At 39.6% G+C, this 27,474-nt stretch overlaps 1 protein-coding gene across 1 annotated transcript; it reads right to left on the bottom strand.

Annotated features, from left to right (window-relative positions):
- Window positions 1–1,386: 1,386 nt before the first annotated feature.
- DSG3 (desmoglein 3) lies at window positions 1,387–26,508 on the bottom strand. The gene is made up of 16 exons (XM_006205080.4): window positions 26,310–26,508; window positions 18,297–18,332; window positions 17,668–17,799; window positions 15,697–15,852; window positions 15,141–15,285; window positions 14,345–14,511; window positions 13,360–13,488; window positions 12,895–13,080; window positions 10,015–10,286; window positions 9,266–9,405; window positions 7,984–8,211; window positions 6,116–6,376; window positions 5,394–5,533; window positions 5,016–5,079; window positions 3,521–3,768; window positions 1,387–2,401 (listed from the first exon to the last, which is right to left on the bottom strand). Exons 1-16 carry the CDS (start codon window positions 26,355–26,357, stop codon window positions 1,781–1,783), a joined length of 2,973 nt encoding a protein of 990 aa, XP_006205142.1. The 5' UTR covers window positions 26,358–26,508; the 3' UTR covers window positions 1,387–1,780.
- Window positions 26,509–27,474: the final 966 nt, after the last annotated feature.

A 27,474-nucleotide genomic window follows, 5' to 3' on the forward strand; every position in this document is an offset into this window, starting at 1 on the left:
ATTTCTACCATGGTGGGGTTTCCTCTGCAGTTAGACAATGCAGAATTCCCATTTCCTGAAAAGTTGGAGTTTAAGAGGCAATGTTAAAATACTTCGAGGGCCCTGACAACGCTTCTGAACTTGGAATAAGGGTTATTTTGATTATTAAGTTAATTCTCGTACATAAACAGAGACACAAATCCACTCTGTGTGTTCTAGACCCCAGAGCAAGCTTCTGTTGAGGAGAGACCCCAGTGGTGACAGCAAGGTGATGTCTTCAGGCCCCAGGAGGCTGCTCCAGAGGGTCTAGCTCCCCTCCCCTCGAGATGGGCACCCTGCAGGCCTTAATGCCTCAGAGCCTTGTCTCAGAAGAACAGGTTGCCTGTGCACATGCCTTCCTGGTAGTCACGGCGCCAGGGAGAGAGAAGAATGCTAGATGTAAGGACATTTAGGGCGGCTCTTTTCCCCCAGAAATCCTCAGGACTGCACCCTTCTGGATCAAAACACAAACACTTTATTTCTTTGCATTCCATCTGGAAAAAGAAATGTAGGTTTTGAATATGGCAAAACCCAGAAAGGAGTATTTTTTATACAATTAGAGAGAATGGAGCCAGACAGTGACCTTGTAAAGACTCGGCTAAGACAAAAATGTTGGTAAGAGATAGGGTGCTCTCTATGGGCTAGAGGCTGGAGATCTTGAATGACCAGAAATGATTTGAAGAACTGCATTGCTGTCACGGTAACATGCATGAAATACTATATTCTAAGCCTTCACTAACCTAACGTTGTTATGCTCAAGAATTAAATTGCTGTAGCTGTTTAATTTAAAAGGAATGAGGCTTATTAAAATAGAAGTTACTGATAATCCCTTTCCATGTCCCTTTTTGACCTGAAATGTTACTTCTTATAATACATATTCACAAATGTCACTGTATGTTATTCTACTCAGAGGCCTCTTTTGCGTATGAGAAAAGCCATGTTTTGAGTTCCCACGAAGTCTGTCGACATCACTAACATGATAAACATCACTGTATGTCCTATGTAACCTATATCTACCCACTGACGTTTAAAAAAATGAGTAATTTTCAAAGACTATTAACACAGGATTTGTTACTGAGAAGTGTGCAGGAAAGACCTTAATGTAAAAAAAAATTTTTTTAGATAAATCCTTCCAAGGTGATTTAAAAAAAAAACCACGAAATATTTACACCATACTAAACTTTCCTAACTGTTCTATGATATTTCTATTTCAAAACTGTCTTCTGTGAGAATATGAGGAATATAGATACAGCAAGTTTAACGCATAAGCCAACACCCTTAGCATGAGCAGAAGACGTACCTAGGGTCTCCCAGCACCAGGAAGATGGCAGAAATTCAACTACAACTGTTTCCTTTTTTCGAAGCAGCTCAAAATGCTTTAGCAAAGACCTATGACTCTTATTATCATTCCTAATGATGTAAGAAAAGATGAGAGAGGCAAGAACCGGGGCTCTTGCCTCCAAGCACTTAATCCACTAAAACACATTGCATTGGAAATTTAAAAATTGTTAGGGAATTTTCCCACTGAATGAGATCTTAAGACTTCTTGAAAAACACTGTGATTGACTATGACTTGAATAGTATCTGAGAGGTGAGAGTGACAACACTTCCAGTTCGAGTGACAGCACGAACTGGAAAATTTAGACTGTGATCATGAGATTACATTAGCAAGTAAGTTCCAAATTAGGCCAATACTGTGAGATTTGAATAATTTGGTTCAAATACCCAAATTTGGCCAGTATGTTATTCCAGTTCATTTTGGTCATATCAGACGGGAGCAGGGATCTTCTGTACAGATCTTATTACAGGACGCCTGTAGCTCTGTTGGACCGTGCAGGTTGCCAGGAACACTGGAAATGGGACAAATCACTCTTTCCGTCACTATTACATTTTGTGTGAGAAGTGGATCAAAGACTGCAGTGGAGGGTTGCATGAGGGAACCGGAAGCTGAGTAAGTTTCCGTCACCAAATAGCTACCACCTTGTTGCAGAGGGTCAGGGATGGAAATGGCTGGTTGGAGGCTGGAACCCGAGGCGGACAAAGCGGAAGCTCCCTGGCTGCCTGACACAGCCTGGTACCTAACAGATTCTGACTGCTGGACCTCTGCAGATTGGCCACAGGATCCAATCCCAGCACTGCTGTCTTTGGTGGCTGGGTGAGATATTTTGGCTTCGTCATCCACCCCGAGGCTTATCTCTGCAAGCTTTTTAAATTTGGGGCCGAGCGAGTCCAAGAAGCTGTCATCCAGCTCATCGGCAATAAAACTGCAACAACCCAGGGAGCCGATAGGAGAACCGGGGGCCCCGGCTCCTTCGTTATCATAGATCAGCAAGCAGTCATTTGCTTCCTGGCCATCGTCGTCCTCCGCGCAGGCAAATGCTTTCTGAAGGTGGAGAAAAGTGGGGAAAAAATGACTCTTAGAAGATACTCAGTGGAAGAATGCAATAGCATTTGTCGAACTCAAGGTTTGATCATGAGTGGGTGATTTAGGTGATCCACAGAAGTAAGGCAAACTCTTCATATCAGCAGTCGTGTGACAGAAGTTATCTGTGTTTGGAGAATAATGTAATTGACATTCCTTCAACATTGAATCTGGCTGGTGCTCGTGTTTTAACTGTGGATTTTCAAGGCTTGAATTTACATGGACCTAGGCATACGGAGCAAATGTGGATGAAGCCTGGAGGCTATTCTCTGGGCCAAGTGGGAGGGTCCCTGTGTGTGCTTACGTTGATGCACCGCTTTGGGTGGAGTGTGAGTGCAGCCACCCCACCGTGCGCCATCTGAGACAGCGCTCACCCATGCGGGGGCCTTTGCTAAGACTCTGTAAGACCCTTGTGAGAGCCTGCACTGTAAGTAGGGCCCTCATCGTACCTTGGAGTATCGGAAGAATCCTCATTCCAAACAGGCCCTTTCTCTGGTCTCTCCTCAGACAGTGTCAAGCCTTCATGTGCTCGGACACCAAGTCAGCACTCACACCCTTGTCTCTTCTCAGTTCTGTGCTTCCTGACACTTCTCCTGATCTCAGATCACACCCCTTGCTTCCCCTTTTGTTTTGGGGTCATGAATTCAATGGCTCTTCAACTTTTTCGGATGTGGACTCCTTAAACACATGAAGACTGCTATAACCTTCTACCAGAAAAGTATGTTGCAGATGTGTTCTGACATACTTCATGGTATAGGAAGTACAGAATAAGTTGCTTTGCATTCCTCAAGAGGATGCTGCTGATCTGAAATGCAGAACGTTTTGCTTTCCGTTGTCACTCCAGTTGGAGGGACACGTTCTCCACGTTCTCTCGTTGTATGTCTACCAACACGTTCTTTTGACCAGTAGCCCAATTTTGGCAGCCACTTTAGGTTATCTGTATTATTTTAACAAGGAGCTTATTTTTTTTGCTTGCATTTTACCAAGCTATAAAAAACACGCACTGTAAAACTGGAGTCAAGTAGAAAGATCTCTAAGGTAAACAAGATAACAAAGCCACAAAGTTTTCCACCAAATTACCTGGGAGAAGTAGGAGTCCAGGAAGTTCATGTTGACGGCCCCTTCGCCGTAGTCCTTGTTGGTTCCTCCGGTGGAGTGACTTGTTTGCATTGTTCCGGACAGTCCGGCAGAATACACGCCCAGTCCCCCGGCTGCTCCAAGTCCCGCAGCGGCTCCAGATCCTGCAGCTGCTCCAAGCATGGTGGTCAGTTCCATTCCCGAAGCTCCTTCTACCACTGTCCCTCCAGCATACATATTTGTACAAACTTCTAAAAAAACAGGGAGGGAGTTTCATAGCATCTCCTGCTGTGATTTTTTTTGTTTTGTTTTGTTTTTTGCTGGTCTTTGATATCAATGAGCAGTCACCAAGTAAAGCAAGTAAATGGGAGAAAATACAATATGAATAGAGGTGATAAGAACATCCCACAGGGTTTTATGTGAGAGTAATAGAAGAGGTGAGGATGTAACGGGTTAATAGCGGATGAACTAGCTCTATTAAAAATTATCTACTAATTAAAAAATACACAAAAGAAATAGATTTTCAGTGACAACAGCCAGAAAGGGAAAAGTAAAAACAGAATATTCAGCACACAGCCACGGAAAGCTTCTAATGCACTGCTTGTTTTCAGGAAAAATAAATTGTAATTAAGCTGTCATATTGGCTCAATATGGAAACCAAAGAGAAAACATACATAATGTAATCATGCAAATTAGCAGAAGCTAATTTGGTATTTTGGTGCCTAATGAGTTACGACTATTCTGCCTGTTACCTTTAGGTTACATTTTCATGGAAAGCTGTTTTTTTTTTTTTCTAGAGCATTCTGAATATAGTTTTTGCTTTGTAATTATAATGGATTTTAGACATTAGGTCTTATTATTTCTCTAGTTTAAGCCTTAATTGTGGCATTGAGATAATATGATTAAAATAGTCATTTCATAAACCAAAGAAGTAAGTAATTTCACCTAGGGGACAACATAAGCGCTCTTGTCCCATTATGGCTGAATATAAGAATTGGTAATTGAACTCAAATCAGGGTGCTGGTAGATCTGGGGAGGGAAAAAAGGCAACAAGATTTAGGATGTGCACACACGAGGCTTTAACTGCAGATAGTACCAATGGTAAGAATAGTTGAAGTTGGGTAGTGAGTACATAGTGTTTATTATATTTTCCTTTACATTTTTCTGTATGTATGAGATCTTTCCTTATTGAAAAATTAATAGTTGACTATCTGAGAGCTATGCTTCAGTTTGTTAAAGTTTGGAAAAAGTACAACAAATCTTCAGTTAGTACAAACGGGAGCATCAGTAGGCAAATGAACTTGACCCAGAGCTAGGTCATGGAATTGACTAATATACTCACTGTAAACCATCTCACTGAAGCCCAGTTTCAGTGGTAACATTTCTCAACATGTGCACATATATGCAAATTATGAAAAGATTTAGAACATTTCTTATTTTTCAATATTTCTTATTTAACTCATTGTTGTTTTCAAAAAGAAAGTCAATGTTCACTTACCAGAGTTTTCCGTGACATCGACTCCGTTGGCAGTTATGGGTGGCACACAAATATTTGTGATTTCCTGCAAACCATGCACAAAAAATAAACACATTTAAAAATTAATCATATTTCACTGATATTGGTAGACTGTGCCCCTTTGCAAATGGTGACATCAGAACAAGCCCAAATTCTTGCAGGAGTAACCATTCTTATGATTTGACATCTGAAGAGCTAAAATCCTAAAAGACTTCATTTATTTCAGCACTGAATCTCAAGGGCGCTTGAGGGTCAAGAGGTCTCTTACTTTTATAGCCCATTTTTCCCTTTTCCCATTTGAATATAAATCAAAATTTGCTCTGTATGATTGGAATAGTGTTTTACAGAGTGAATCCTCACCTTGTCTTCAGGTTGGGCTCCTTCGATTCCCCACCGATGAATTGTTCCTTCTGAACCATCAGGCACTGGGATAAATCCACCAGTCACACCGCTGATAGGACCCATCCCACAGTCACAAGTCAGCAGCAGAAGAGGGGCCACTAGTATCAAGGAAAACAAAATATCAGAACATTTGAATCACTTGACGTGACAATTCTTAGAACTATGACAAAGAAAATACGATATTTCCAATGCTTATTTCTGGAAAATCTAATGCCTATCTGAAACATCTAAGAAAGCAAAATTGGTTTGTATCAAATAAAATTTAGAAAATTAAGCATAGTAAAATTTCATGTGATTATGAAACCGAAGGAGAATCAATCAATTTGATCAAATTATTCTTGTGACAGGTATATTTTTTTCTTAAAATAGGCACTATTTGATGAATGATAAAGCTGGTTGGTTCAGTTTCTGAGTCCTTTTCTGTAATACATTTTTTTTATTATTTGCATTTATTTGTACATACTGAAGCTATGTTTGTGGTGTCAGGTGAATAAACACCTGAATGGTCAGATTGTTGACAAGTGATGTGTTAAATTTAAACATTTCTGATTCTTCCCGAAAATGCGATTTTCCCCAGCTTTGCCTCTAAGACAATTGCAGAGAGGCATTGCCTGTGCAGCGGGAAGGCCCCACACACGCCCACACCCAGTGGGAACAGGCCGAGGCTTCGGCATACTCACACAGCAGCATCAGAAGACCCAGGAGGAGCAGGCCGATGGCGGCAGGCCCCAGCCTCCAGGACGACTGATCCCCTCTGATCCGGGGGGCGTTGGTTGGAGCCACAGTTCTGCTACAGGTGTCCCTGTTGTCACACTGACAGACTTCCAGAGTCAAGCTATCCGGTGTCTCGCACTGCCTGCCCTGACCATCCGTGACCACGAGGGAGATTCTGTACACGCCAGGAGACACCTGCTGCGGGGCTCTTAGGAGCGCGGAGGTAGCTGAGGGGGACAGTCAAACAAATCAACGGTAGGACACGGTGTCTTTTGCTCTTAAAATGACTTATTTTTATAAACAGAGCCAGAGGTGCCATAGACTCCACCATCACAGATAGCAGGGCTGAGGCTTGAGCGGTTTGGAGGGAGGGCTGGAGCGTGTGGGGCGTACTTCCTCCTTGCCTTTCTGTCTGCCCCAGAAGGGCCATAATCTTCCCCCATGAAAACTCACCCCTACCTTGATTTTCTCCTCAAAGAGGAGAGGAGTGGGCATCATTTAAATCCAGTCCTTCTTCTGGGGCTTCCCCAGCCTCCTGTATGCCTGCACCAACCCCTGGACTCTGGTGTAGCCCTCTGAATGTATCCCTTCAGCCTCGCTCCATGTTTTTGCGCCGGACTGATCAAGACTGACATCTCTACTTCTGCTTTGGCTGCTGCTATGTCAGCTGCTCATCCCATGAGCCTCAAGTCAGTTGTGTGGGGTTCCCTGTGCTGCAGGCCTGTGGCTTATCTGACTCACAAGCAATGATCATTCTCCATTGCGATGTTGTCCCTTTCTAAGGGCTCCAGCAGCAGCTCTTGTAAGATGTGGGGTTGTGTTGCTTCAATAATTCTTGACTCCACTGTGCCGCTTAACATTGTGCCTGATCCACCCAGTCCAACCACTGTGGCCTCGCCCAGCCTCACCCAAGCAGGTGTGTCTAGTGCCGGGTCCTGTCTTTCTGTGATGTTTCTTTTGCAGCCTTTTCATTGGCCATGTGTCTGGTAAAGGCGTTTGGAGCCAAATGCTACATGTACAACTTGGAGCTAGATCCTGACACCAGGATCAGTAAGGACCCAGGAAAGGAAGCCACAGAGAGCAAGATGCCTTTGGTGACTCTAGGCATGCTGATGCCTATGACTGGGCGCCACAGAGCAAGCATGTTCATGAAAGGAAGCAAGACTGGTTCAGAAAAGAACTAGAGAAAAGGGGGTTCATTTACAGAGGATTTGAAATGGCCTGATGGTCACTGTCAAACACATAGAGGAGAAGATTCTTATTAAGTCTAATGGCTATCAGGCTCTTGGAAAACGTAGGAAATGTAAACATAGCATGATAAAGATTAGGAGGAAAGGAAGGCTGGATGAGCTCTTGCCCCGGCTAATGGATTTATGAATTTCAGTCCACCATGCTCTCAAGATTCCTGACTAGTGACAGACTAGTGACAGCATCAAGCAGGCTGCCTCCTCCATTGCTTCGCGTCTGCTGACGGTCTGCCCAATGAGGAAAAGCTTATATATTTAGAAATCTAAACAGCTCTATAATAAAATAGATGCCTGACTCTAATCTTTTTTTTTTTTGGTGTATTGTGTAGGTAGAAATAAAATTTTAAAGACATTAAAAATTTAAGAGTCCACATGAAAAACAGAAAATATTAAATAGTCAGTATTATATCATGTCATTCCTTTTCTGAAGAGAGAAGAAATTCATGAGCCTCAGCCTACATCTTCATGGCAAAGAGATTTTAAAATTACTTTTGGAAAAGACCTGCTCCCAAATGAGCGCTTTCTCATCCTTCTGGAAATATAAAGCAGCCGCTTTCATTCGTGGAAGCCGCTTTACGGCTGCTCACCGTTCAGCGTTGTGATGCCCCACACCACCGGCAGTTTGAGAGGCTGCTCCTCCAGGGAGAACGTGTAGGGGCCCGAGTATTTATCCCGCTCCAGCACTCTGGCCGAGACAACCACGGAAGGGGACGCACTGCAGATGGCTTCCTTTTCCAGGACAATGTTTGGACAGTCTTCATTAAAATCAGGTACTCTAACATATACGGTGCCTGTAGAAGTTTTACCCGTGCTTTCTGTAAGAAGAATGTTTTGGAGTTAAAGAAATACGCAGAACAAGTTGTACAATTAATAAATAAATAATAAATAAACCTTCTAAATTTCTCTTGCATGCAACCAAATTAATGTGTTCACTCATGAGAAATTGTATTTGTTATTCCTCCAAGTAAACAGATGTCACCCAATTTCCACATTTTGTTAAAGGCAAATCTAAATTTACCAACCTAGCTGATGTTTTTAATTAGTAGCATTGGCTATTAATTTAATATGCTTGGAACCAAGGCCTGTGAGGGGATGAATTCACTGATTACCAATGAAATGAAAATAAAACCACACTTTCCTTAAGTGTATCTTACTGCATTGAGCCCAGCACTCTGAAAAATGTTTGCTTCTAAAGCTTGAGCCAAAGTATTTGGGATAAACAATGATTTATTTTTATTACACAGGATGTTAAAGTTTATTGAAGAAAAAATTTAAATGCTGACAGTCAAAAACAATAAAATAAAAATCTCTCAGTGGTGGAATTATGAATTATTTCTGTTTCCCTTAGCGCTTTTTGCTGTTTTCCCAGATAATATAAATTCTGGTGTTTATTCTTTCATTTTTATGTTTGCTTATTGCCTTAAGCATAAACTAATTTTACACTTTGGGAAACACAGACAGTCAGTAAATATTATTTTAAAAGCATTTCAGAACACTTTTGTTGTTCAGTGGTGTAAGCATATGAGGTCTCTACAAGGAACTCACAAAGGCATCTCACATTTGAGCTGGGCTTCTCTGACAGACTTTTGTATCAGTCTTTATCGACCCTCTCAAACCCAGAAATTCCTGCCCAACCACCGCCAACAATAGGGACCAAACACAGAATTCATTGGTCCAACAGACTCCACTGAGAAGCTGGAATGCTCGGTCTTCTCCTGGATTTAGCTGCCTCAGACTTGAGACCCAAGGCCTCTAAGATAATTAACTTTATCTAGTGATAAAGATAATAGGTTAACAATCATAATCATCTATTCATAAAGAAATGCCAGTTGGTACAACATTTCTCCAAAAATGAAATCATTTTCTTACCATCTATGGCCAGAACCTCAGCTGTGATTGTCTTGTTGACAATGAATGTAGCATCCCGGTCAATGTTTTTGGCAAATTTGATTTGAGCAGTTTTTGAATCAATAATTAGCAAACCACCATCGTTACGTCCCAAGGCATATCTGTTTTGTAACAGAAAACAGCAAACTTTTTTTTTTTTGAAATATGGAATGTTACCTATTTAATGAAAATGACTCGTTTCGTATTTAATGTATTTATACTTAATGTAAGACATTGAGACATGCTTTTATAAAAAGCAGAAAATTAACATATGAGCATGAACAAGCAGTAGTTAATAATCCTTCCGTATGTGTTAGCCTGGGTTTTCAGTTTTCTGCTCTGCTTGGTAATGGTAACCGTGTGCTAGCTCTTTTTATTAGAGCATCTACTTTGCATGGTGCCCATGTGTTTTAGGCAGAGGTATGAGCTGTTCTGATTGTACCACTGTCTCCCAGTGAGCTTCTACTCATTTTAAAATTCAGTTGAAAGTTTCCAGGAAACTTTTTCCTGATCTTTCTAGACAGGCAAGACATTCTTAGTTTCCCACTTTATAATTCTGCTGCCTTCGCTCATAGCCCATGAGGCTTCTCGAATTTACATGGTTCCTTGAGTCGGCCACCTTTGCATCTCTTTGTATTCTTGGCATATAATAGTTTAGGTGTTATTTTTTTAATAGTTTGTAAATTAAAACTACATCAAGAAATAACCCGATATTTAAAAAATGACCTCACCTGACGGATGTGGCAGCTTTGTTAGTGTCTTCGTCAATGGCCTGATATGTTCCCAGGATATAATTGACCAGTTTTCTAATACTTATGCCTTTTTGGACAGTGAACGTCTTGGAAGCAGGACGGAATGTAATTCCTTCTCTCACGTTTACTACTTGAATTGTGAGTGGGGTTGACTGGACTCGGTATTGGGAGATTACTGATTTGTGAAATACGGCTTTGTTTCTGACGGCAATACCAAGTTGCACGTTCTGCAGTTGCTCGTAATCTAGGGCCTAGGGTAGAAATAAAATTAGAAGGGAAGAGGTGTCACAAAAATATGATCCGGCAAGAGGACAGGAGAACCCTATGTTACGTGCTATGAATGAATCCTTTATTTCTATACAGCAAAATGGTTTCACGGGTCGTTGTAATGTTGTGGTGAGAATCAGAGTTCTGAACTCATGAAACTTTAGTTTGCTAACTGATACTTAGAAAGCAGAGGACCTCTTTTCAGACCAACAAAACACCTTTCCAGTTTCTTTAGGCTGTGCGGCACTGTGGAATGAACCCCAAGATTGTTACGCTAGCGTGATTTGAATCTTGGATCTGCTACTTAATAGCTGTGTGACTCAGGGCACAATATTTAATATCTCCGATCCTCAACTTTTTACTCCTGAGAAAAAGACTCTAACTTCATCAGATTGTTGTGAGGACTGAACAAATTAAAGTCCATAATACATTCCAGTAAATGGCAGCTATGTGGCCATTCACAGAATAGTCGTTGGGTTCATGTGCAGTAATGTCTTTCCTGACTTTAAAAATTCCTAAGTGGCAAAGGCAAATTGTCTTAATGAACTTGGTTGGCAAGTAGGCCTCTGCAAAGCAGTGAGTGGGTGGCCCACCAACTCTTCAAAGAACCATTTCAGACAGTGTTGGTGATAACTATTGTTTGATCATCTTATTGAGGTGGCCCGATTCAAGACCTCAGGTCCCAGGATAGCTTTTTCCATTCACTAGTACAGTTTCTAAGGGTGATGAGATAAGGAAATTCTCACTTTGGTTACATTTGTGTGTAACCGAAAATAATTACGGTAAGAGACCTAGATTTGTGTTTTAACTTGGCAATGACTGGTTTTGTGGACTCAAGTGTTTCCTAGTGGAGAGGAAGAGAAAGATGTTTAAACAGTTAACCATGAGGGGAGGGTATAGTTTAGTGGTAGAGCGCATGTTTAGCATGCATGAGGCCCTGGGTTCAATCCCCAGTACCTCCATTAAAATAAATAAATAATAAATAAATAAATAAATAAACCAAACTACACCCCACCCCCCAAAAAAGAAACAGGTAATTATAATACAGAGGGTAAGGGACAAAAGAGATTATGGCGTCTATGTGTGAAAGCAAGTGAAGACTTGAACTTGAGAAACTCAGGAGAGACTTCCGAGAGGTTTTCGTGTGAGCAGCATGTTTCAGGGGGAGGAGGTGCTTGCAACTACCCAGCCTTACAGAAGGTGGTAGAGAGCTGGCAGCTGATGGTGAGAGGCCTTGGATGCAGTTCTGAGGGCCTGAAGGTCCTCTCCGAGGCCAGCAGGTGGTCATCGACCCTGGCTGCTCACTACCGCCCCTGGAGGAGCCTGTAAGAACCACTGCCTGGCCTCCTCCGGGACCAACTGAATAGTTCCTGGATTCCCACTGCAGGGCAGTCCCGACCCAGGGCCGCTGTCACAGCCAGTGGAGAACAAGGAAAGTTTTTAAAGAGGAGAGTAGCTGGCCCAAGTTGGTTTTAAGAAAAACGTGGCAGACTGATGGCAGTGGGGGAATGAAGGGAAGTAGACATGGGAGGCAGGGACGTCTGTCAGGAGGGCCCGCTGTCACCTGGGGCGGGTGGGGGGTGATGAGACCAGGTGGAGCACAGGCCGTAAGTAGGAAGATCAGGGCCAGACTTTAAGGACAATTCCTAGGGCCGAATTTGATGGCTGACTCTAGGTTGTGAGGAAATGCCACAACTGAAGGGTAAGACCCAGGTTTCTAGTTTAGGAGACTGGATGACACCAATACAGAAGACTGGGAATGTCTCTGGGCGTTTGTTACAAAATGCTTGCAACTGAGCATGGCTGTAACCCACTCTGAAAGCAGAGTAATGGGAACTGCTTACATGGCTTCCAGAAATCCGGAATTCTAGCAGTCTCCTTGTCAAGGGAATATTATGGGTCTGTCATTCTACTGGACTCAGGGAATTAAAGAAGCTCCCATGTTGTCCGATGTCCTATGTCAAGGAATGTCCTGAAATAGTGGTAATAGTTTTCTAGTCTATACAATACCCAGGCTTAGATAGCCTTATGCTATTTCAGATGGAGGGTCTCCTGTAGCCAAGCCTGTCAAATGGAAGTTTTCCTCAATTATTTATTTTTTTATTTTGCAGATATAACTTATAAATTCCCATTTTCTAGGAAAAGTTGCATTCCCCCCCCCGAAGACCATAACTAATCCATTCAAAGCAAGTTGAGAAGTTCACAGGCCACAATTCCATGTGTTCTTGACTCTTCCTAACTTCAGTTGTAGAGAGTAAATGAGTTTAAGTCAGGAAATATGTTTTACCTTCGTGTGCTTAAAGCAGGCACATGGATAAATACATGTATATTAGCGTGTTTGTGTTTCTATAGACAATATGATAGCTTGGAAGGAAATAAGTCAACATATTAAGAAAGTTTTTCTAAGGCAATAGGGCTCTGTGTGTTTTCAAAGTTCTAGCTACTTGTTTGTGTTTTTTAAAATTTTCTATAAAGAAGTGGTATTATTATTCGTAAGTGAATAAAGTTTATTTATGACAGTTTTGTTAATAAAGAATAATAGTTTTGGTTAATATAGAATATTTTTCCCACCGAAGGGAAATCGGACCTTACCTTAACCACCTTCAGGATGCCTTCGTTAGTTCTGGGATCAGTTTGTATTTCAAACCAACCGCCTTCATTTCCAGAGGTAAAGAAATACACTGCAAGCCAGTTATCTGTGAACTCTTCATCCAAATCTATTACTTGAAATCGAAGCAAGTCAGAACTTAAAGTATTTTCCTCAATACGTGCTGAATACTTGAAAAGAAAAGCAGAATTTAAGACTTATGTCAGATTTTATCTAACGGAGCTATATTTATTCTGAATGGCATTAGTCATGAATTCTCAAATTATGTATTGTTTCCTTGCTGGTTCCTGAATTCTTACATTTTACAAAAGCTTATTTTTAAAGGAAAGTGCAGAGAGCTTAAATAAAAGCCAGCAAGCTGGCAAATCTTAGATTTGGATGGCCAAGTACAATATATAATAAGTTATATATTATATGTAAATTTATTCTTCAAGGAGTGAAAGGCATACCTGTGATTCTCTGAACCTTGGGAAATTATCATTCACATCTTTCACTTTAATACTGCATTCACATTGAGTTGATAGTCCTTCTCCGTCTTTGTCTGCACCACTCACAACCAGACGATAGCTGCTAACTTGCTGTATTTGGAGGAAAAAATAAAAAGAATTCATCTCTAGTGCCTGGAATACAAATGGCAACTGCTTGCTTCCTATGGGAAGGAGGTGAAGATATTCAAGGTCGTGGTTCATGCTCTGGAAGGATCACATGCACCATTCATCGACCATCATAGAGGAGGTGTGTGGGGCTCGGGATGGCTGGGTTGAAGTCTTTATGGGGCTAGTGCAAGTTTTCTCTTTTGTGAGCCTCTTAGGACAGGAAAGGACAGTCAGGGCAAAAATGGACCATGAGGATGGTGGGAGGCTTATCTGAGGGATGGTCACTCAGAGAGCTTCCCTGCCAGTCTGTTTGGAAAATCATTTGTACAAAGTTAATACAGAGTCTGACGGGGTAGCGTGCAGTGATGGAGATGTGGTGGCAGTGATGGTAGTTGTAGAGGTGGGACAATGGAGAAGCGAGAGGAAGGGGATTCTTTAGTCTTCTGGAAACAGGGGTAAAATGAAAAGAAATCAGGAGAAAAAATGTGACATTAGAGAAGGCTTTACTCCAGACAGAAATTTCCTTCTCCTCCTTCTTATGAGGAATTAGCCACAGTTCAGTCTCTGTCCACGTATGCAGTGCCTTCTTTTCCTCTCCCCACTTTAAGTCCCACAGGTGTGCTGATGCTTGCTTGTTTAGGTACAGTTGATTGTGCAAGTCTCAGGTACCCATCCCATCCCACCAGAAACCCACTAGAATGCAAACAGTTCCCTTGGATTGGCCCTGGGGACCTCTCGTCCTTTCTCCTTTCATTCTCAGGGGGAACAGAATCACCTCTCTTGGCTTTCTTACAACTGAATCCTGAGTTACTGAATGCTCCCAAGCACCTTGCTTTACCTCTCGATCGAGTGAACTGGTCAGAGTACGGACTTCCCCCGTGTGTCTGCTTAGGAGGAACATGGGTGTGCTCGCGGGTTCCTGAGAGACGATTTTGAAGGCAATTTTAGAGTTCAGGTGGTTTGGTTCATCTGCATCTGTGGCATTTAGTATCATCACCAGTGAGTCTAGGAATACAGAAGAAGTTCATTAAAGTGTGTGTGAAGATTGACATTATGTTCACATTAAATATTCAACACAATTTCAAATTGATCTTTGTCTTTTAAGATCTTTAAATACGTGCATGCTAAAAAGAAATGCACGTCACTTGCAATATTTCTTACTGTGTCTCTCGATCAGGTGAACTGTGCAGCCTTCCATAAAAATCCTTCAGTTCTCACTAAGCCTTAGCTGTGTTGAGATTTAGACTATTTTTTTGTCTTTATTTCTTCCCTCGATCAGTGGCCTTATAATTTTCCCTTTCCCCCAAATTATCCAAGTACTGTGAGTGTGTCTCTGCTCCTTATAATCTGAAAACGCCCAGGTGATGCATCCAGGCTACCTGAGGCCACTTCTTTAGCTTTGTGACTTTCAGTTGATAACACAACCACCGCCTAGAAATACACTGGCGATGGATGAGTAACTCAACTGCAAATATCAGGAAGGGAGACCCACATTATCTTGCTGAATTTTTCTGCACGACTGATGAAACTCAGAGAATAAAGTAACTTATAAAAATGATGTACTATATACAGTGATACTGGTATCTGAAAAGAAAAACAAAATTAGAAGTCAGTAGGTCCTGCAGAAGACTTACTCGCAGCACTGTTTTCTTCGATTTCACCCATGAACACACTCTGTGAAAACACTGGAGCGTTGTCATTGATATCTAAAATTTTGACCGTTAGTATAAGTGGTCTCTCTACATCTTGTCCTGCGGCATTGAGAGCGTGACACGTGATCTAGAGAAAGATGGAAATGGTTAGTTAACATTCTACAACCTTACTTTGCCCACTATTAAAACTTGTAGAAGTAAGTACTTTTGTGCAAAGAGGGAAAAATATTTCCCCAGAGAAAAACAAAGTACGAAAAAGTGCCCACTCTGGGCAGACCAGTGGGGCAAGTTGCTGGTGCTGTCTCGTGGCAGCATGAAGCCCTTGGCAAGCTGTACGCTGTAGTTCACCCCTCTGGGCTATTCCTTCAGGGGCACAACCATTAGAGGCAGCTCTTTGTAGAGGGACTGACATTGTTATTTGCTGGTGGGTGGATTCAGGCACTGAGCTCTTGTCTCGGTTCATCAGGAGAAGGATATCACCTTCTAAAGTCACTGTGCACGTGGGGAAGGGCGGCCAGTACTGAGGACACAAACTTACCTGGAAGCTTGGAGTTTCCTCACGATCCACTATGGCTGTTATGTTAATTTCTCCAGTGTTTCTGTCAACAACAAAGATTCCAAAAGGGGGCTGATCAATTCCTATTCCAGAGATGCGGTAGGTAATTTTCTGGGTTGCTTGGAAGTCTGAAGTAATCTGCAACCAAAAATACCAAAAGTGTTAAGGAGACCATCACTCAGCCTGCTCCTTCCCCTCTTCTCCTCCATATGCTGAAGTTACCTGTTCATTTTATTCACTCTTTTTTACACTGTGCTGTTTGCCTTTTGCCTTGATATGAAATAAATTCAAATTGTTGCTTCTGTTGGCCAGCATGGACCAGTATGCGTCAATCATATTGGTTTTAGCATATTTGCCCAGATTGTGGCCACCAGGGTGATGTTAAAAGGTTGAAAGAAAGTCAAGGACACTTAATAGCAACAAAACCACTTCTGAATGCTTCCTTCTTTAGCAGATAACATTAAAAAAAAGAAGTTTAAATAGGGGCGCTGGAGGGAAAAAAGGGATTATATAGTGTTGAAAATATGTATTAAAATGATTTGCTTTTGCTATTATTAATTTTTAATCTTTTTAACAGGGAAAATTTCAAATATAAAGTTAGGATAATATAATGAACCTCATATATCTCATCACCCAGCTTCAGCAGTTTTGAATACATGGTCAACCCAGTGTTGACTGTCAACCATTTTTCTAACTGTCTTATTGCTGTGTATTTGGTTTGATATGATTTCAAGATACACTTTTTAAAAAATTTTTGATCTTAGAATGAAGTTGTTTTGTTCTTAGAGTGAAGTTGTTTACAGTGAGGAAGCTGCGTCAGGATGTCGTGGTGGACATCAGCGGCTGTCAGTAAACACTCCAGCTCAGCTACTGGGAGCGACGTTCCGGCTTATAGAGAAGAACGTGTTGAGGAGCCACTATGGCTGGGGACAGACAGGCTTTAAATACCAGGAGGTTGTGAAGACTTCTTGAGAGTGTTCGGTCTGGGCAAGGCAACTGTTTGCTGATCTAAACAGCTCTCTGAAGACCTTGGGGCATTAGCTCCTGCCTAGGCAAGGCAGCTCGTTGCCTGCCAGTGTGAAAACTGTGCAGCTGCCCTGCAAAGGAGATCAGCTCCCCTGCCAGCAGCACCGCCTTCGTTCCCTAGTAACATGCTCTAGCGATGAGGGACTTTTGCTTTTGCACTGGAAGCTGAGTATCAGCTTGTGGTTGTCTAAGCTGACTCCCAAGAACCAACTTGTAGAAAGGTACATCTCAATTAAATTTGCGCTTTAGTTCTCTACCCTCTTCCTTGCCTAGGACAATGGTGTGATTAATCTACTTTTGATTAGGAGTATGGTATTTTTTTACTGGTTTAGTAAGAGACATTATCCTATATGCTATTGACTTGTGAAATTATCATAATTCCTGCAATGAGCCTGTGTTAAATAAATTACCGGTGAAGACAGCCTCATTCTCTGAGCATAATTTGCTGCCCTAAACAAAACACTTGTCCATGTATATTTTCCTATTTATTTGCTAGAATCTGGATCCAAAAAGACTTGTCCATTGAAATTGGTTATGTCTCTTAATTATTTTTATTACTTTAGAAGCTATGGTTCTTTCCTCTTTCTTTCTTTCTTTTAAATTATTATTATTGCATTTTTTTGTTGACAATACCAGGTTATTTGTTCTGTGGACTTACCAGTCTGCATTTTGCTAATTGGGATTGCCATATTATTTTAATTAAAAGTTTTTAAATTTACTTTTTATTATTATTTGGGGTGTAGAGGGGAGGTAATTAGGTTTATTTATTTTTTAATGGCGGTACTGGGGGTTGAACCCAGGACCTTGTGTGTGCTAAGCATAGTGCTCTACCTCTACCACTGAGCTATACCCTCCTCTCCCTTGTTTTAATTCACATATAATATATTTATTCTAAAAACTCACATTGCCCCTGCTCATAAGACTTACTTTGGCAATTGGATTTCTTTTGGAGTTGTCTTCTCCTTCTCTGCAGGGTTTTGCAAACTTCACCCATTCACGTTTATATCTCCTTTTGGCTTGTTGTACTGCTGTCTCATATTCTCCGTGTTGTCCTTTTGTCTAGTGAAGAGGGATTCCGTTTTATTAGGCACATGGTTGGAAATTTTTGCTTTGAATATTGTTTATAGACACCTGGGTTGAGAAACCCTCTTTGTTTCAAGATATCTAAGACCATTAACTGTCTAATTTGCTCTATCTCACATTCCCAAGCAAAGAAGGAACATTAAATGACAAACAATTATAAAGCTATATGATTTTTAATATTAGCATTTAATCGTATTTTATATTTCCTGTATATATTCCACAATATCTGACTGTTTGGGGCACATAGGACCAGTTTAATGAAAACCTATTTATTTATTTAAGATAAGAAAAAAGACTGTGTGAGATAAATTACAAGAGTGACATATACATTGCTGTTATTTATATATTATTGTGTTAGTTGTTAGAATTTTAATTTTTTTACAATTAAGTTATTAAATAACTTAAAATATTAGATAAACAAAATTTTTTAGCTAAACAATTATTTTAATTACAAAAACATTTTTATACTTTACCTCTATTCTCAATTCTCCATGAACCAATAGGACCACCTGTAGACATTTAAATAAAGTCAGATTAAATGTGAATTCTTTAAATAAGGAATTACATGAGATGCTAATCCTGATTTTTTACATTGTGCTGTTCATTGAAGTTTGTTTCCATTTCATAAGAAGTAGATTTGGAGAAACAGGATTCAAAGGGTAAAATCCTCGCAGAGAAAAGATGATACTCTCAATATAAACAAGTTCCTCCAGTTTTTTAATCTAACTACCGAATTTTAATGATATACGGAAGAGTCTGTTGGACTGTTCAAAACTCTAACAGTTCGTTGCAGCAACCAGACATTTCTTACCTGGCTTGTGTATAAACACTTCCCGGGAGCTATGGAAACTGTTGCTTCGGGAGGCAATGGTGCGCGTCATTGTGGTAAGCTTCAGAAAGTGCCATAGGAGATTATTAAAAACCGTGACCTACCCAACTGACAGGTACAAAGGCAAGGCTGTATTAGCCGCAGTCACAGGGGAATCACTTTCTTAGTCGTACAGGAGGCAAGAGAACAGAATGGAGGTAGCCTAGTTTAGAGACTGGAACGTCAAAGGTGGGGATATGCTGTTCTAAGCACAAGTACTGTTTGCTGTGGGACACAGATCTGCTCATCTCTGCCCCACTACTTCAATTTAAATATTGAGCTTAAAAACTTAAATGAAAAGAAAATGAAGTCTTATTAGGCGGGCTAGGATCTTTACTTTCTCAAGAGCACGTAGGACCTCCATCTGTGTCATTTTCCATCTTGTTTTCTAACTGGAATGCATTCTTCTTTTCCTTCACACACGTAAATACTGCTCATCCTTTAAGATCATTTCAAGTTCCAACAGGGTCCTTACTGATGTCTCCTTTTCTGAGTTTGTACAACACAGATTCTGGACCATGCAATTTAGCCCATAGTGGTTTCCCCTGATTTATTATTTCTTACTGTTTGGTGTGCATGATGGTGATAAGCCAAGAAAATTGCAAACTTTCCAAATCATTGCTTCTATATTATTTTTTTTTCCCTTGCAGTCCTTACAATACCTGTCCCTTGGCATGTGTCTGACAACTATTTTCTGACTGACTGATTATCTGATCTGAAGAGAATCTGGTAGGGAAAAGACTGTGAAAATAAATCAGAAGAAAAGAAATTATGGTTCTTGTGTTAGTTGCTATTTATAAAGCTTTATATTTACTATCTCATTTAATATAGCAGTGGTCTGAAGGAGATTCTATTACTGTGACCCCTGTTTCGTGGGTGAAGACATGGAGACAGGAGTGACTGAGTACTTTGCCCCAGCTAACAGCCTTAGGAGAGCCAGGGTTGAACCTCTGCAGCCTGACTCCAAAGTGTGCACATCACCACTACACTAGATTCTAACCAAAATCAGCATAAATAAATTGAAAAAAATTAGTGGTAACAAGACAGTTCTATGATAGTTTGTTTAGATTTCTGCCTGGCAAAGGCTGAGGTTACTCGTGAAACAATATAGATTTAATACATTTGTTATTGTTTATTTTGGAAAGTTGTAATGAAGAGGCCAGTTCTAGTATGAACCAAAGGAATAACCAGATCAGACATAGGATGCCAGGACCCTTCCATTCTAAATATTTGGTTGAAATTTTATTTCAAAGGGTGTTTTTTTAAAAAAAATTGTCGTGAAAAAGAATCATTACTCAAAAGGATTTTACAGCTTTGCTGGTCTTTATTACACAACAGCATGAGTTACTTGGGAGAGGAGAGCAGAGCAATGTAGTAATTATATTACTCCTTTCTCAGTTGATCCCAACGACTCAGCCACACGTGAGGGGAGGGGTGGGCCAGGCAGGCTCCTCTTTACAGGAAGCCTGGAAGGAGTCATCCAGAAAATATGAATCATGTTTGTACTAGCCCCACAGAGAATGATTCTTCTAATAGACGTTAAGACACAATTTCTGTTTTCCTGGGAAGCAAAGGACGGACAAACCCTAAATTATGGAGAATGAGCATCGCAGACAGTTGTTCCCTATTTGTTCATTTCCTTGAATCAGAGCCCTTGGAGCAGCTATTCAAACTTTCACTCTCCCCCATCCTCTCTTTTAAAGTCAAAACACCAAGAATGTTCCCAATTTTAGGGAGTATTGTGAAAACGTGACTATTCTTCTGTTTCTGGGAATATGGGGCAGTTAATAAGAAATACTTCTGAATATTGCAATACTTTTTACACATGTACTTGGAAATATAATCATAGCCTTACATTATTTTGAAGAGTGTTTGTTTTAAAACTTTACTATTTTAGTTAATTAATACTTATATGTGGCTACTTAGTTGTCTTGGTTATTTTGTTCATATAGTTATTTTGAATACCTAATAAACATTTCAGTAGTTTTCTGCCTGGCAAAAATAGAAATCAACTAAGTTGTCTTTTTTTGTAATCTAGATTCTCAGAAATAGCAATATGGAGAAAACACTCCTTATCTTGAGAATTTCTACACTTTTCTTCCTTTCTTTGTTTCCTGGTTATTTTGTAATTTTGACTGCATGATCTTTAAAGCACTGATATGGCCTAAATAACTTGGTACATGTAAGAATTAGAAATATTTTATTAAAAGCAAGTGGGATTATTAAATTAGTAAAAAGCATACAATGAAGTAATTTGATATTCATAGTACCTATGTGCTCATTAAAATGTATATTGTTTTATCATTAAGGTTCCTACTGAATGTGGTGGATCCACAATAAATACATTTTGAGGATATGGGTGACTACATATGATAAAAAAATCATATGTAATCACAATTGCTTTTTACTGAGTTTGGCTGAGGTTTTGTTTAGAGTAACCTGGAACCTTAGTGTGGGAGGGACACTCAGACTGTTAGGCTGTGCATGAGATCTGTGTGGAGCTAGTCCCAGCTAGCCTAGGCTGTGGCCACTCTTCTTAGAATGTGGTCAGAGTGGATGACACCCACTTTCCTCTGGGAAATTTGTAGAATGAATTAGGTTATTCAAAGAAATCATTACAAATTTTAAGCTTGTTTTTTATGTATTAATATTTTAATTATTAATTATTTTTGGAAAATTTCATGATCTATAGGTGGGTGATATTATTTTTATAATTAGTTAGATATGATGATTATTAATTTTTCAAATCATAGAGGTCATTCAATACATGTTTGACTAAATTTCATACATACAATTTAAAACAAATGAGTGATTTATCTTTTATGATGTCTCATAGCTTTCTATATATATATAGACTTTTTAAAATTAAAAATAAAAAACCTGAAAGTATTTTAATAAGCTTTGTATTTATCAAGGCAGTTTCCTTGATTGAATAAAAATGATCTGTTTAATTACCTAACATTATTTAATTTAAGACAGTTCAATTTCTAATAACTGACTTTTAGAATAAACTCAATTTAGAAAGTTAAGCCTTGTATCATGATGGAGATGCTAAGAAAAACAAATACCCATGGATATTTTCAAGTGCTCATTTTAAATGCTGTCTAGGATGCAGTCAAGTATAGTGATACAAAATTGGACACTAGATCCTGAATCCCTGAATTTACATCCCAGTCTTACCATGTGCCAATTGAGTAACTTGGGAACATTACTTAATTTTTCAGCTTCCTCATCTGTAAAATGGGGATGATAATTCTACTTACTTTATAGGTTTTTTTGTGAGGGTTAAATGAATTAATAAGTCTAAGGCACACAGATGAGCCCTTCCCTACAGTAACTGCTCAGTAAGTGGTAATTACTTCTGACATTCAGACTTTTAAAAAAAGGTGTAAAAAAGCCACTTTGATATGAAGTGGCTTTTTGTTATTATTCACTTCAAGGCACATAAGAACTTTCTCTTTCTTGAGCATCTGAAAGAGACAAGAACCAGTGCTCCACTGTACAGTTGTGTAGGTTGCTTCCTATACAACTTCAGGGGGCACTGTTCACATTTGTGGTTTATGTGAATGCACTTCCTGGCATTGTGCAGTGTACAGCCTGGCCAACTGTACAGTGACAAGAAAAATGTGCCTATTACAAAAAATTCAGTTATTCACACTGTAATTATGGATGGTAACCAATTGCCTGTGTAATTTTTTTGTCATGAACTTCCCAAAGCAAGCCCTCACCGTAGGCTATCAGATTGACTCCTCACTGGGGAAAGGAAGAGCCAAAGGCTAAGAGGTTTACGGGAAATCTTATGGGCGCTGAGGGTTCTTGCTCTAAATGAAAACCAGTTTTAGGTATTAAGCAAGTGGGAGCGGTAGTTGGTAGAAGTAATTACATCTTTCTTAAGTTTTGTCCAAGTCAGACAGGGCTGGCTGGAATTGCTTGGCAAGGTTATTCTGATTTTAGAATCTTAACTTTTGGAGAAGTTCAGGGGGAAATTAATCTTCATATATTTATTAGCACTGAAAACTGGATTGTTTCATCAATCAAGAGAAGGAAAGATACATCAGAGATTTTCCTTCCATTAAAAATTTGGGCCACTTAGTGTACAATTCCTTTCTTAAACATTTACCTTCTGGATGGTCTGTACAGGGAGATTGGTTAAAGAGTGTTCTGCTTTATTTAGAACACATTCTAACTCAGAACTTGATATTTAAACTACTTTTCTCTCTTTTCCTAACTTCTTTAAAACATTGTGCTTTAAAAACCTTTGGATTTCAAACATCTGTATTAGTTTCGTAATGACTAATTCTTCCCATAATGTAGTAACATGAAATTCAATAGCTATTGTCCAGATGTTACAGGAGTGCTTTATGACAGACTGTGTTTCAGATTTTGTGGACCATAAAACGCTGAGCAGTGGTCTCCTTTGAAGACAAATACTGTTTTCAAAAGGTTAAATCTCTGAGATAAGTATTTTTCAATCACGAATCCTTTCCCCAAAATGTTTACTTGGTATTGTGTGAAAGGATCCAACAAACATGGGAAACTGACAAACGTTACATTTTCCAACAATAGTCAGGTGTTTCCCATGCCTTCCCCTCTCAAATAATTAATCTAGAAGACTGAACAGTTGAAATTTTGAGTAATGCGCCAACTTTGAAAATACGTTATTTCCCTGAACCCACTATCATAATCATTTAAAATAAAGTTTTAATTTTTTTCTGTCAGTTTTCAAACAATTTATCTCATAACTGTTTTTGATATGCTCTTTCACACTCAAGAAAAATGTAGGTCCTTTCTTAGCTTATGATAACTGATGTCAGTGGTTATTTAAAATAGGAAGGCAAAATATTAATTAATCATCTTTATTACTAAAATATTACAAATAATAGAAACTAGACTCTTACAAAGCTCTTTATATTTTCCTGAGCACATTTTCGCACACATTGCTACTTTGTTCTTACTCCGGTCATTCTCACTAGGCGGGAGGATATGATTAATTCTTCTTATTTGACAGTCGGGGAAACAATGCCTGGAGTGAGTCAGTGGTACAGGCATAAACTGAAGTCTGTGACTTAGCTTTTATACCTTGGTCATAAAGTGGTCATAGGATGGTGGAATTAATTCAAAACCTCCAAACAGGTCTTCCAACTTTCAGACCCCACCCTTTAGCAACAAAAGATGTGCATTCCCACTCCACAGTGCTTTTAAAACCTTTTTTTTTTCCCCATCACCACACCATTTCGAAAAATCTGGGTGGATCCCCACTTCTGAAAGGATTTCATTACCCTTCACAGAATGTGCTTTTCAATCCAACCCTCATTCATCTGCCTTTCTAACTCATATCCAGATTCTCCAGTGCAAACTATCATTCTGGTCAAACCAGTGTGTCCATTGCCCCTAGGCAGGTGTACCTGCCTTTGCTGGTGCTGGTCTGACAACTGAAGACATCTCTGTGTGGCCCATCTGTACTTGTCAAAAAGCAGCTCAGATCTCACCTCGTCCATGGAGCCTTATTTGCCTGTCTCACTGTTGACTGACCCTGCCTTCTACTCATAGCGTTAAGAGTAGACCAGTACTGTTCTGTAGAAATACAGTAACCACAAACCTGAGCTGGGTATATAATTTTTAATTTTCTAATATTCGTATTAAAAAAGGTTAAAAAGTGAAGTTAATTTTATCAATAATTTTTAACTAATGTATCCAGAATACTGTCATTCCACTTTGTAATCAGCATAAAAAGGGTTAATGACATATTTTACTTTTTTTTTTTCATACGGAGTCTTCAAAATATGGTTGGTGTGTGTGTCTTACACTTAACAGCACATCTCAATACCGATCCGTTTCAAGTGGTTAATAGCCACATGTCGCTAGGTGGCTACCATATTGGACAGAGCCGGTCTAGACTTCTCAGTGTAACAGTAATGTATGAAGTTATGCTTGTGTTTAAATAGATTGTTTGTTTGTGTATGTGTGTCTGTAAAATTTTCCTGAGGGGAGCAAAGTGTTCTAACCTCTCATAGCTTCCTCCATGATTAGCATTATAGAGACACCATTGTGGGGCGGGGTGTGTGTGTGTGTGTGTGTGTGTGTGTTACAGTTTAGAGAGGCCTCGTTCAATCATTCATTTATCCGTTCTTCAAGCAATTGTGTGCCCACTGTAAGATAGATACTATGGTAGGCAGTGGGAATACAAAGACAAATAAAACAGCCCTCGGTGTAAAGATCTCACAGTCACTCCAGAACCAGAGGGGTAACTGAGTGTGATAAATGTCAAAGCAGGGAAGAAAGCTCTCTAGCTTGCTTGTGCAGTCCAACTACAGAACAACACTGTTCTGACATCCCCTGCCGCGTATCCCCTAGCTTCCCAAGTTGGTCATTGGCTTGGACCAATGGACTACACCTGCTGTTCATTTAGTTCAGAAATGACCATCTGGAAAGGTGGAGAGGTCGCACCACTGCCACATTTGTCTTTGGGTCAATTGAATTCATTAGATTACCAAAACAGTTAGTTACACTGTCATAATCGAAACAGACTCTAACAGAAGACATGATACCAATTTTCTGCTTGACCATGGGCGTGAGACGGAAGGGTGAAACCCTGGCTCACAGGCAGTCTATTCTATTTTTAAACATATTTAATTTTTAGAAACTTCTTTCTTGACATCTGTCTCCCTGTAACTTCTTGAAGTTCAGTTATCTCAATTCTTTTAGATGAGGAAATGAAGGAAACTGATTTGTAGGCCAACTCAACTTACTGTTGATAAAGTGAAGAATTAGTATTAGGAACTTTTTCATATTCATTATGATATATTTCACTATTTTGATATCTTTGTGCAACTGATAATATTCTGACAAATTTTTTTTCTTCACTAAAACAACACAGTTAACAAGCAAACTAGTCTGTGGCATCCAGGTCAGTGCTCTTCTCTCCAGATTGCTCTTCTCTTTTCAATAATATTATATAAAACTTGCCCAATCAGCAAAAGTATTACTCTCTTGAACAAGTGGCTTGTAAAATATTGTGTCTTTTTGCCCCTAAAGGTTGGATGTCTTTGCATGTAATGGCTAAGCACAAACACTTTTTAAATAATCCTCCCACCTTCTCTAGAGTCAAACATTGCTTTGATTTTTAACTCAGCAGTCTTTGACTACTGGAAAACATGTCAGGTATCAAGACCAGGCATGTATGTACGATTCTTAGCCATATGCTTAAGAGATATATAAGCTTGGAAAATAGACCTTCTTCTCTTTCATGTGTTTTAGTGTGTGTATTAGAATTAAAGTATGAATAAAAAGATGATTAACAGCATTACTTTGAAGAAAGCAAAGTTGCTGTGGAAAACAGACTTGAGATCAGGATTATTTAACTCGTTCATTAAAGAAACGCTAACTGGTGACTTTCAAATTAATTTCTCTCTGGCTTGTTTTTCTATGTAAATTACAACCTTAAAAAAACCAACGAAAGAGGGAAATTGGTAATCTTCACAATTTCAATAAAAATGTTTCTTTCCACCGCACTTTTTTTCAGATTTAAAATAGAGATTCAGCAGTCAAATATAACATTCTCTTACAAGGAAAGAAACAGGGAAAGTTTGCAATTATTACAAAAAAAAAAAGGACTTACCATCAAAATGGCCAGAGCCCCTGTGGTTCTGAAAAGGAGCCAAGTCATTGTTGCTGCTGTCCCTGGTGAACGGATCCAAGGGAGCTGCTGCTTTAGTCCTTCCAATAGCCTGCATGCGATGTGTGAGGAAAGCCCTTTCTCAGCGTCTCTGCTGTCTTCAGGAGTCTGCAGATGGCCTGTTATGCAGCTCCTCCCCACCCTAAACCAAGGATTGGTCTCACCAGAAACGCTTGCATCACTTTTGCTCCCAGGTAAAAACTTAGACACACCTCAATTCCTAAAGCAATGAAATCCTTTGTTGGAAGCTGAAAGAAAAGTTCACAGGCTAAAGACCTGTTTTAATAGGAAGGTACCAGATAAATAATAAATTAATCATGGTGTGGAAGTGCAAAAGCTAGCCTTGACTACACTGAAAAAGAATCTAGCTGGCTGCTTCTCATGGTGACAATTAAAACTGGAAAGTAAAACAAAACTTACAAAATTCCCCCAAATCTAGCTGTGGAAAGCATTTATTTTTAGCCAGAGTGTGTGTGGGTAGATCTAAAGTTGAGCAAGATATACTTTAGGTGTTAAGCCATAGTATATTTTATTAAAAGTAGCTACAAATCCAAAGAAGAAAACCAGTGCACCAAGCAACCATTAATGCAGATTTTTGAATGCAAACAATTAGAAATAAAATTGGACTAAACAGTTACGTGGTGCCTTGGATATCAGTAATATACAAACAGTGCGTTGCAAGATCGGATCTCTGATAATACTCAGATGACATCTTTCCTACTGTATTTTTTCATTTAGTTTTTTTTTTAAATATAGTGAAGTAGGGTATCTTTGTGCACTTTTATTTACTTAAAGACATTTCCCCCAGAGCAGACGACCTGCTAGCCGCTGTTTACCTGTGCACTTCTAAACATCGGGACTCCAGTTCAACCTAGAGGGTAGGGGAAAATCTGCTAACACCATTTTGGTTTGCTTGTAATCTTAGAGTTAAGAGCACTCTTAAACTTTCCAGAATATTTTTTAAAAGGTTTGGTAGAAGAGCAATTTTATCTTTGTATTTATGTATCAGGTTTTGGAAGCTTTTTCATTTCAGAGAAACCATTTAATCAGAGTATTTTAGACAGAAAGTATTTCATAGTCTAGGAGCTGGGGGGAAAAACACATTGTA

This window comes from Vicugna pacos, chromosome 24 (assembly GCF_048564905.1).
Source record: "Vicugna pacos chromosome 24, VicPac4, whole genome shotgun sequence".
NCBI lineage: Eukaryota > Metazoa > Chordata > Mammalia > Artiodactyla > Camelidae > Vicugna > Vicugna pacos.